This window comes from Numenius arquata, chromosome 6 (assembly GCF_964106895.1).
Source record: "Numenius arquata chromosome 6, bNumArq3.hap1.1, whole genome shotgun sequence".
NCBI lineage: Eukaryota > Metazoa > Chordata > Aves > Charadriiformes > Scolopacidae > Numenius > Numenius arquata.
The window spans coordinates 28,313,835-28,325,836 of NC_133581.1; the positions used below are offsets into that span (position 1 = coordinate 28,313,835).

Here is a 12,002-nt window from a genome sequence, read left to right on the forward strand (position 1 = left end):
CACATCACCGCCCGACAGCATTGCGCCTGCTCTCACGGAAATCAGTGACAGCCTTTGTATTGATTAACTTCAGTCCTTTCCTATTGATATTTAAACCGATGGCTAATGACGATAAAGTAACATATCAGGGTCAGAAAGACTTATATAAATGTCCACAGATGCTGCAATTACTTTTCCAGTAGACAGCCTGGCACTAAGCTGCGCCGTGCTGTTCCTGGGAAAGGCTCCATGTCTTTGCTGCTTTAAAAGCTTCCTATGGTGAAAGCAAGTACCAAGATTCCCAAACCACACTTACAATTGAGTCACTTGCCTTTTCTTGAAGAAAGAGTCCTAAAGTTTAAAATGCAAATGAATATTTCTATTAGTTGGAAGAGAGGTATGATGTGTAACTAAACATTCCAGAGTTAATTCCCAACTATAATTTAACTGGCAGTAAGTTGTCTTTTTAAATGATTAAATGAGCACGATAACTTGCTGAACTATCAATCAGATTCTCTCTCTACGTTTCCGTGCAATAACAACATGAATCCTCCATTATCATTAAGTTCCCACATTCAAAGATCAGCCCTACAATTGTTGTGCCCCTTTAGACCTCATAATCATTAGATTCTCTTTTGTAGTGGCGTAAGGACATGAACTGTTTCAGAAGACACAGGTACTAAAAAAGACATTTACGAGGTAGAATGAGTACATGTAAAGGCTAATTTTCACCCTAGAAGTGAAAGTCATGAACCTGTGAGTCACTTGGTCAGGGCTCTTAAAGCAATTTACCTTGTACCTGTATTATCCTGCACACAAAATAGTGCAGGGTAAAAAATGCCTTTCCCCTTCCCCTCCCACCCCCACAGTCCCTGTTGGTTATTGTAAAAGCCTTCTGACATTTCCAGAAGTGTAGGAATACAGTAGCATCTGCATTCCTATTCAAAGCCACACTGCCTGTAACATCAAAACAAAACAATAAATCGGAGGCGCGGTTATACATTTGGGAAATACAGGAAATTTTTGTGTCAATAGTACCACCTGCTGGATTTCGAGAAGATAAGAGAGTTAGAGACTAATCAACATTGATAAAAGCCAGATTAAGATGGAATTCAATACCATTCTTGCACAAATGCCACCACAACTAAACCGTTACAAATGAACCAATAACAAATTGCCAGATGTTCTAATAAGCTGCCAGAAACCTGCAGAACGGTCACTGACATTTTAAATATGTATTTCTTGTTAAATTGGATATTCAAAACTCACTGCACACAATTCACCACATGAATAAAAAAAAAAAAAATCAAATTGGTTACCCTAGTAGTCCATTTAAAAGCAATGTGCTACTACTATTCATGTCAGTGTTAAGTCTGGAGGGTGGGGTTTTTTTGGGTTTTTTTAAAGAAAAATGCTAATTACATAACTAATATGTTATTCCACTACAATATTATTTGGTAGGGTGGGGGAAGTGGACAAAAAAAACCCAAACCACTAACAACCAAAAAACTCCTATCATCCATTACTAATGAACCACCAGGCATTAATATTTCTGACCTCACAGCATCGAGGAATACTCAGCACATAATTAATCAAAAAGCAACCCATAACTGAGAAGAGCACACTTCACTCTGTCAAGTGATCGCTGCTGTGTTTAGGAAGATGAGCTTCACACCTTTTTACAGGCAAAGGACAGAGGGATGCTCTGCACTGTTCACACCCAACACAGGGAGCAAGTTTCCAGGAGAAAGAAATGCAGAGCTTGAGCGGGAAGGATTAGGAGACTCTCTCTTCAGAAAAAAAAAAAAAAAAGAAGACAGTTAATTGCATCTTTTCAGATGTGCTTCCCAAGGCAACGCAGATGAATTTAGCCAAAAACCACAGGGCGGGTCTGTGTTTTACTGGTGCTATCACACACCCACTCCAGGGAATCAGCTGCTCCAGGCCATTGAGCTCCTTATCAATCCTCAGCTGGCTCTCGGAATACAGCAAGGCTAGGTCCTTGCTCATAAGAGCGGTAAAAATTCTCATTTTGAGGGTAATTTGATCTAATTTTCCAGCTATCACTAGTTATCAGTGTATCTTAACACACAAATATCCTATTGATTTCATTTCAAACTACACAGAGTTTCTTTAAGATCATTCCAGGAAGTCTGAAGAAGAACCAGTTATTAAACAACTTTAAACTAAGTGACTTTTCCGAAAGGTTATCCCTACAACTTCAGCAGTACAAACATAAGCCTTGAAAACCCTCAGTGATAACCTATAAGCCCTTTGTTATCAAACATAAAGTTGTTACGATATTTCCTGCTATTTCTCAATAAATAACACTCTGAATACCTTATGCAGGCACTTCTAAAGAACTGAAGCTTTTCTTGAACCACTCAGCTTTTCAGTTACATGTCTTACCAGCTCACACTACCAGCAAGCTGAGCTCTTTCCCCACGCAGAGTTCTGTCCAAGTGCGCTTCAATCTTCCCCTAAGCCTTTTAGATGCAGCAAAGGGTATTTTAGCTGCTGCACTCAGGCACTGTTACCTGATGGATCAAAAAGAGGACTGCAATAAACCAAAAACCCCTCAGTTCTAACCCGAAGCTTGACAAACACTAAGCACTTAATCCACATAACCATAAAACAACAGCATCTTGACTTTTTAAAAGTAATAAAAAGAAAATAACGCTGTTATTACAGAGCAGAAAGTTAAATCATACCACGCTGCAGCTCCTGGGACAACATGCCGCAGCCCAGCTGTGTGTGGTAGGGCTTTTGTGCACACCTGCAGACAATCTCAGCCTCAGTAGCCAGGGATGCGTGGCACGACAGCCTCCTCCTGCTCCTCCTTCCACAAGCCTGATTAATCTCCCATGATGATGGTGAGACTTTTGAGGCCCAGTTCAGAAAGCTCAGGACCATGTTGTGCCTTGTGTAGAGTACTTGGTTCAGCGATGCCATAATCCTCCTCTGATGGTTAATTATGGCTGCAGGGGAACAAACACAAGAACTTAAATTAGTACATTAAAATAATGTAGGACATCGTGGACTCGTAGAATAAATCGCAGGACAAGAACATTGGTGCAAAAAGATATACCTTGGTGAAAATCACAGAGGCAAGAAAGAAGCCGCGTAGATGTTGCATTGTTTATGAAGCATACATATTATCAACGTAATCCTTGGAGATGGATGTACGCACCAACACTCAAATTCAGGAAATATTGTTGAATTGGCTAATGCTGGAGTCTACTAGAGAAATAGCTAGAAGAGAATGTGCCAAAATTTTAAGAGAAAGAAAGAGAAGCAGAAGAGCCAGAAAAGAGGAAAAGATTTTTGGAAAATTCAGTATCAGTAAATTGAGGAAACCAACAAAGGCCAGCAAGGACCAAAATTCTTGCATGGCAGTTCCTGCTAGTAAGGCACAACAAACCGTTTCAAAGAGGACAAAAGACTGAATGTGAAATAAAGCATTAATCCATCTAAAACCAGGAGCTGCCTAAATTACATAAGCATTTAAAAATATTAAAATAGGAAAAATACAATCACTTACATCTCAGGATGAACATAAATGAATAGCAAAGAAATGAGAATCATGTTTTCCTCGGCTACACATGCAAGTCAAAAAGGCTAAAAGCTGCTGGATGAGACAGATATATGTCTTGCAATGGGCTGCACAGGTCCATGCCATCCCCTCCCAGCCCTGTGGCTCTCATCGTATGCCTTCACATGGGCAAGTGTGCTGTTCTTGGGTTTGAGACCCCCACCTGCACAGTGCTGCCAACATGAGAAGGACATGGACCTGTCGGAGTGAGTCCAGAGGAGGGCCACGAAGACGATCAGAGGGCTGGAGCGCCTCTCCTATGAAGACAGACTAAGGAGGTTGGGGTTATTCAGCCTGGAGAAGGCTCTGGGGAGACCTGATGGCCCTTTCCAGTACCTACAGGGGGCTACAAGATGGGGAGGGACTCTTTATCAGGGAGTGGAGCAACAGAACAAGGGATAATCATTTTTAAATGAAAGAGGGCAGATTTAGATGAGATATTAGGAGGAAATTCTTTACTGTGAGGGTGGTGAGATACTGCAACAGGTTGCCCAGAGAAGCTGTGGCTGCCCCATCCCTGGAAGTGTTTAAGGCCAGGCTGGATGGGGCTTTGAGCAACACCTGCTCTAGTGGAGGTGTCCCTGCCCATGGCAGGGGGGTTGGAACTCGATGGTCTTTAGGGTCCCTTCCAACTCTAACCGTTCTATGATTCCTCAGGGCACAGCAGCGCACGCAGCTGCTGCCAGCACGTACCGATGAGCTGGCTGCAGGCTACGGCCGTTACGAGGGCACTTGTGGGTTTGGCAATAGGCGAACCGGCGCTAGGGACGGAAACCACCTTTCGGGCACCACCACCCAACACAACCGCGTTAGAGCTTCAAACGCTGGGGGGGGGGGGGGGGGGCAGACGCGCCATGACGGCCCTGCTGCCGGCCTGCAGCGCCGGCCTCCCGCCACCAGCGGATGGCAGCACCGCCTCAGGGAATGGAAGCCCTCCCTGCCGCCCCGCCGCGCCTCCAGCGGCCTCCCAATCCCTCCGCCAGCGTTACCGGAGCGAGCTGGACATCGGTTAGACCAGCGCCCCTGTTGCCCTAACGGAATTAAATTAATTTAACTTAATGCCGGGGGAAACCAGCCCCCACCCTGCCCCACACCAGCCCCGCCGGCCCTCAGCCGGCCATGCCCGCCCCCAGCGACACGTCGGGCCACCGCCGGCCCCATGACGGGGCGGGCCCTGCCGGAGCGCGGGGCCGCGGGCGGGGCCGGGGCCGGGGCCGGGGCCGCAACCGCCTCCTCCCCAGCGGTGGCCGGCCCTGCCGTTGGTGGGGCCCGCCATGGGGCTGTGCCTGCCCTGCATGGGGGGCGCCGTCAAGGACGTGGTGGAGACGCCCGACCCGGTGAGTGCGAGTGCGGGGCCGGGGCCGGAGCCGAAGCCGGGGCCGCTTTCCCTCCCTCCCTCCTTCCTTCCTCCCTCCCGGTTGTTTATAGGCAGGCAGTGACACTCAGCGGCACCGGGACGAGCGCGGGGAACACCGGCCCTCGGGGGGGTGGGGGAAGGAGAACGGGCCGCCTTCCTGAAAATGGAGGCCGAGGCTCCGCCGCAGCCCTGGGTGAGAGGCCCGAGGCAGCGGCTGGGCCGGGGAACCTCGTCCTTCGGCTGCCCGGCCTCGGGAGGGGGGAGCTCAGGCCGGCGCCCCCGCAGTACGGGGCCTGGCACCCCGCCGCCTCCTCGGGTTCCGTCCCACCTCTCGCTGGTGGTCGCTTGTGTGGAGAGTGTGGGAGGGGAGTGTCTCCCGTGAAGGAGAGACACCGCTTGTGCGGTTATAGCGGCTAAGATGACACTCCGTTTTAAACCAGGAACGGGAAAAAACAGTGCTCGCAGCCCAAAAAGCCAACCGCGTCCTGGGCTGCATGGAAAGCAGTGTGACCAGCAGGTGGAGGGAGGTGACTCTGCCCCTCTGCTCTGGTGAGACCCCACCTGCAGTGCTGCGTCCACCTCTGGGGCCCCCAACATGAGAAGGACATGGAACCATTGGAGTGAGTCCACGGGAGGGCCACAAAGATGATCATAGGGGCTGGAGCACCTCTGCTACGAGGACAGGCTGAGAGAGTTGGGGCTGTTCAGCCTGGAGAAGAGAAGGCTCTGGGGACACCTTATAGCCCTTTCCAGTACCTAAAGAGGGCCTACAGGAGAGATGGGGAGGGACTCTTTATCACGGAGTGGAGCAATAGAACAAGGGGTGACAGTTTTAAACTGAAAGAGGGGAGGTTTAGATAAGAGCTTAGGAAGAAATTCTGTTCTGTGAGGGTGGTGAAACATTAGCACAGGTTGCCCAGAGAATTTGTGGATGCCCCATCCCTGGAAGTGGTTAACACTTCAACACAAGAGCCCAGGTTGGATGGGGCTTTGAGCAACCTGGTCTAGTGGAAGGTGTCCCTGCCTATGGCAGATGATCTTTAAGGTCCTTTCCAACCCAAACCATTCTATGACTTTTGTGAAAACTATGCTTTTCTCTCTAGCGCACAGTGCTGCTCGCTTCTAAGTAGCCTGCATAGGAGAAATTTCTCCTACTTGGGGAGGAACCCATCTCCGTGCTTTTATACCCCTCATCTGAGGATGTTATGGGGGAGAAGACAAGGAGCCCACTCAGCCTGGAAAAGTGAGCTCTCCCCTTTTCAGGCTCCAAAAGGACATTTCACATACTGCGTGCCTTCTCATTCCAGTCTGAATTTTTTGGAGTGAAGGCGTCATGCAGACAGCTGAATACAGGTTTCTGGTGGGGTTTGACTAGATACGTCAGCAGCTGCTCTTTTAGCTTATTAGTCACTAAAATCACTTTGTTCTTGCAGATTGGCAACGGAGGGAAAGATGATGCTAATTGACTTAAGGTTGGCATTTTGTGGCAGTTTGCATTACAGATTTGAGTCATATTTAAAAATTAAGACTTTCAAACAAATTGTATTGGAACTGTATTGGACTAGAATTTCACTGTCTTTCACATTTTATTTAGGAAATAAAAAGAAGACAGCTAGCAGAAGCTGCTGAAAGGAGGCAGATGGAGGTAACGTCTGATAAAACCATTTATTCAAATGATATTTTGGTAACTGGTTTATGGGGAAAATAGCTAGGGCTTCTGTGGTAACACTGGATATCGTGCCTGGATTGTGGGAATTGTCATTAAATACTTTCACAGTATTATTAATATTTTATACCATTTTTTGATATCTATATACAGTAGAGTTTCACAGCTAGGTAGTTGCTGAAAGACCATTGTCAGTTAACAGCTTGTTTGGAAGGGAGAAGTTTTGCAGTAGTTAGGAAACAACCTAAGAATTGAAGAGCATGTTCAACATCATTTTTTGCCCCTTATAAGACTTGAAAATAAAAGATTGAGAAATATTTCGAACCAGATTTGGCAAACAATTGCTGTGGTGGCAATTTCAAGTGGTATTCACTTGTACTTTTCTTACAAATGCAGGTTATGGGCACTTGCAAGTTCAGTTTATCAATGCAGCAACAATTGAGTGTGTTTCCCAGTTCAAATTCCAGCAAAGAAGAAGTATTAACTTATTCTTTTATCTTTTAAAGTTTTCTAAGCTTTAACTACTTAAATATTCTTAAAGTTAGAAGAGGTAGGGTGCAAACGTCCTAGTGGAATGTAGAACTAGCCAGTCTATTTCTTCTTTTCCATACTTCTCAAGAAAGGCTTATAACATACACCAAGCAAAATCTACAATAAGAAGTGTATCTTAGAGACCACAGCGGACCTGTGGAGAGAGGGGAATGTGTTGTTTGTATGAATGTTAGTGACGTTATACACTGAATTAAAAATTGACCATTATTGATGAGGACCATGTTGAACTGGTTTTAAGGGAGTTCAGTGAATAATTGGAGCAACAACTGAGTGATGCTTCAGATTCCTTTAAAAACTCTTGATTTTTTTGTCAGACTACAAACTAAGAGCAATCCATGTGTAATCTTAAGTTGCAAAGGGTTTTTGAGCATAACTGTAGGAAACATACTTTTGAGAAGCACGTGCAAGGGGAATGTCCCCATCTAGCTCTTAAAGTGCTAAAAAGCTTTGCCGGGAGGAAGGAGAAATGAATCAATTTGGTTTATAGATGGCTTTGAAGTTCTGTGGCGGCTGTTAAGCTGCTAAAGAAAAATGGAAGTATAACACTGTTATTTCTTTGTTTTGTAGATAAAACATCTACCAGGATTTTTCAGAACTATCTGTGAGAGAATTTTAGACTCTGAATGTTAGGTAATGGAGATGTCTTGCAAGTAGCCTAATTGAGTTTGCCCCTCGTGAGGGGCAAGGGAGTAGCTCAGATGTCCATCCCAGCTTAGTGTTTTCCTGTACATGCTTCTTAACTGCTCTTTATTCAGCCTGAAGTCGTGTGAGGTGTTCTTCCTTTTGGGGTGCTGTAGAGACAGTCCAGGTTGCTAACTCGCTTAGAAGGCCAGTTGCCTAAAAGTGAGAAATCATGGGGTCTAAGTAAGTTAGTATTTGTTGGTAAGATTTGCCTTAGTAGGCTATTGAGAATCGTGCTTGTCGTCAGGGCCCTGAATTTTAGGTGAGAGCATTACTGTTATCCCTCGGTAGATTTTAACATCTTTTGCACAGCTTATGCTGTAGTATCGTAACTCTAAACTTAGATAAGCATCAGTTTTTAAAACATTTTCTTTCTAAGTTTACAGTGTTAACTGTTTGTCTGTAGTTCTGATATTCCTACCATCTGACAGCCTGGGCCAGCACTGCTAACATGACCTTTTCCTCTCCCCTGCGTGTAAAGTTCCCATCGATTTTTTTTATTTTTTTTTTCCTAGTAGCTATACAGAGCTTGTGACTTTCTCTGTCCGCTTATTGAGTGTTGGAATAGAAGCTGTCATTATGATTTCCATCATCTGTGTCCTATCTCTCGGTAGCCTTTTGATAAAAAGAGTTAGAAGAAGTGAATGGCTAAAGTTCTTTGAAGTTCTGTCTGCCCAAATTGTCTCTCCCAATTAATTCTGTTTGTGAGGGCAAGAATAGGCCCTGATACTGGAAAAAAAATACAGACTAAAATTTTATGGGACTTTTGGGAAGGGAAGTTCTGGTTCTGCATCTTAGGATGCAAAGCAGGTACACGTAATTGCATTAAATGTGCTCACCTGGATGAAATAACAATATAAAACAAAACCATCCTCACATACTTATGGACCGAGAGCTCACAGTACGAAGAAGTATCCTGAAAGGTCTGGGTTTGTGTAATAGTAGCATTACTTAACATTTCAGTCTTTTCTCACAAACCAGAGTGCACAAAATGGCATTGTTTATCCAGAAAAATAGCTAACTGGCCTTACCCAAATGTGTTTTCTCCCAGGCTTCCTCTCGAGGCATTAAGAACGCTTACTCTGTAGAGCAAAAGAAAAAGAAACAGGAAGAAATGGAAAAGAGACTTGCAGCTTCGGGTTCTGGAGGAGAAGGTGGACTGAGAGTAAGTACAAAAAAAACCCAACATGATAAAAGTGTCCTTGTATTTACTGAGAAAATCCTGTTTTGTTGTCATCTACAAGATCGACTACCTTGAGGAAAAAGCAAGAAGAAGGGAAATGGAAGAATGTGTTCTTGTCACACAGTGTTCTTTTTGAGATTTCATTTCTGGGACAAAAAGACAGCAAGGATGGCAGAGAGCTATTTTTCCCCTCCCTTTCTTCCCGGTTTCTGCATCTACAATGCGTCGGTTTTACACCACTCTTGGCCCTGGGGATCTCCTCACTGGGTTGACCTGTACTCGGCGTCCCTTTTCACTGCTGGTTGAGGTAGTTCAGACATTTTTTATCAACTCTGGGGGAAGAGAGACTTAAGTAGGGTAATTGCTTTGGGTTTCATGTATCTACTTCTCTTCACAAAGGAAACTTACAGTGTTGGCATAGATACTGATGAACTTCAGTGCTGCTACTACTTCTCTAATGCAAGCTTTGTCTCGGAAGGCCGAACAGAGATGCAATTAAGAATTAGAATCTCTCTAAGGCAATAGACGCATCTGGTTGTTGAAACACAGGCTCCATAAGCCTTCATCTCTCTCCTTCATTGCTATTTGAAGGAGGCAGGAGTTTGTATAAGCTGCTGCTGGTGGGCTGCGTGTCCCTCGCTTGCTGGCTGCAAAAGGTGTTATAAGAGGGAGTTTATTGTCTTTAGACAACCTTGTAGTGGTTTTGTTGGTTTTTTTGTTGGGTGGTTTTTTTTTTTTTTCCCTATCTTCATACGAACCTGTGGTGCATTTTGTTGGTTTTGTCTTTAGTGGCAGGTTGGATAAAGAGAGGTGACTTCTGAAGAGAAGATTGATGTTTACTGCCAACAACTTGCCAGTTTCTGCAGCAGAGTGGCACTTGCTCATCGTGGCTTTTGCTGTTTGCGTATGAAGACTCAGCACTACTTTGCCATTGTGGGAGGACTGATGTGGAAACAAACACTAAGAAACCTGAAACTAACTCTGAATACTTAAGTTTTGGCCAAATTTGTGTGTTTGTTTTATGTGCATGTTTTATTGCTTCACTGTTAAGGGAGTGAGATGGGTTTTCTCACATGGAAGCGGCCTTCTTCCCTGTAGTCAGTCAGTATGTGTATGCTCCCTGGCCAGTTGATGTCTGTCTGTCTGTGTATGACTGGCTTAGGCACAGCTCCAGTGCCCATGTGTTGTTCTTGATGCTCTTCTCAAGCTCCACCATTAAACTTTTCTTTAAGTCCTCATGTAGAAAGGTGTTCATAAATATATATATTTGAGTATGTGGGTGAGAGCATTTCTCTTTGGTTTCCTAATGACTTTTGAACTGCTTAGGGATTTAGTGCCTTTTCAAAAAAGAAAGCAGGCCATGGTGGGTCCTTACAAATGGAAGCGTTTTGTGACACTAGTTTAAAAAACCAGAAACCTTTGTAAACCCTATAATACTATAGGAAGCAAGCTGTTTTATTATGAGTCTAATATTGTTCTCCTCATTTTCTGATGTGGATTTCTTTTGAGTCTGTAAGTATTTATAATGAATACTGGAAGTTAAACATTAAATTAAAAATACTGTTATTAATTGTTCTCCTTTCTTACCACAAGAGGGCAGTGCTGCACTTCTGAGGATTTTGAAAAACAAAAAGCAAAAGGCTTTAACTGCGTCATCTCTTGGATGGTTCATTTCCTAAAGTTCCTGTACTATCTGGGTGGGTTTGTTACAGCACAGTAACATTTGCCAAATGCCCAAAGCTCTGTCACTTCTCTTCCGTATTCAGCAAGGTCTGTAACCCTTTTTCCCAATGCGAAGCTGCCTTTGATTAGTTAGAGCTACCTAAACCGTGGTGGTGCAACTGGGCTCGAACTAGTGGCCTGGAGCCACTGCTTTGATATATGAGGGACATTTGTTGCAGCATGATCAGCACTGAGAATCTAGCTCTTACTTTCCCCCAAGAGCATTATGCTTGGCCTCAGTACGTTACTGGCCCCATTTTTTGGCCTAGTTTAGCCTACAGAGCTTTTTTTTTTAAAAAAACTAAATATTTCTTATTTTACCTCCCCAAATAGTGTCTCACTCTGTCTTAGGAGCACAGTCCTGACACAATGGGTTTCCTGCCTTAGCTGTCAGAATTGAAAAGCCTCCCTTCTCAACTCGGTATAATGATATTTGAGCTAAAAGGCTGTGTCCTTGGGGGATGAGTACCTTCATTTTCCTTTGATTGCTGGCAATTGCTCTCTCTAGTGTATTAATTGGTCATAGCAGTTTCTAGTGAAAATGCATCAAAATATAATAAAATATACTAAAGATCAATTTGAAAAGTGAATTTCAATCCAGCATTTGCCCCAGCGGGTGTCCCACAAAGACACTTAAGCAGCGCTTAACACTTGGTTGGTCACTTGAGGTATTTCAAACTTAATATATTCTTCTTTCCACTCCATCCTGCTGCTCCCCCAAAGCTGTAAGGGGAGGAAATTACCATCAGTCTCTTTCCAGCCAAGCCTCTGCTCTGTGAAAGAGGGAGCACACTGGCCAAACAGGAGTCTGTGCTTCAACTGACATCATGAAGGCTTTCATTTAAAGCGGTTGAAATACCCTAGTGAAACAAGTCACAGTTCCTGGGTCACCTGTTGGTATCTCAATGCTGTCAATGCGGGAGGAGTTTGCAGGGTGAAGCAGTCACCCTGCTGGGCTGCGCTGCCCATCCAGGCTCAGCAGCCCGAGAAAAACCTTCTCGGCTCTGGGTCTGGCACCAGTCAAGGTGCTCTGCGTTTGAGCGAGAGGTTGCCACCCTGTCTGAACAGCCACACTGCTCCTCAGCCGGCTCTTCCTCCTGGGAAGGCAGGTGGCTTGCTGATGGCTGTCCCCCTGGCAGCTTCTCTGGAAGGTGGGAGTAAAGGTCTGAGCCACCTCGGATTGAGTGGACCTTGTATTTAAGAGGTGACTCTTGCAATACAGAAGAAAATAGTGCTCTTCTCTTTCTCTCTCTCTGTCCTTTAAGTAAAA

At 44.8% G+C, this 12,002-nt stretch overlaps 1 protein-coding gene across 1 annotated transcript; it reads left to right on the top strand.

Annotated features, from left to right (window-relative positions):
* Positions 1–4,756: 4,756 nt before the first annotated feature.
* SVIP (small VCP interacting protein) lies at positions 4,757–11,307 on the top strand. The gene is made up of 4 exons (XM_074149657.1): positions 4,757–4,908; positions 6,523–6,573; positions 8,879–8,992; positions 9,800–11,307. Exons 1-4 carry the CDS (start codon positions 4,846–4,848, stop codon positions 9,812–9,814), a joined length of 243 nt encoding a protein of 80 aa, XP_074005758.1. The 5' UTR covers positions 4,757–4,845; the 3' UTR covers positions 9,815–11,307.
* Positions 11,308–12,002: the final 695 nt, after the last annotated feature.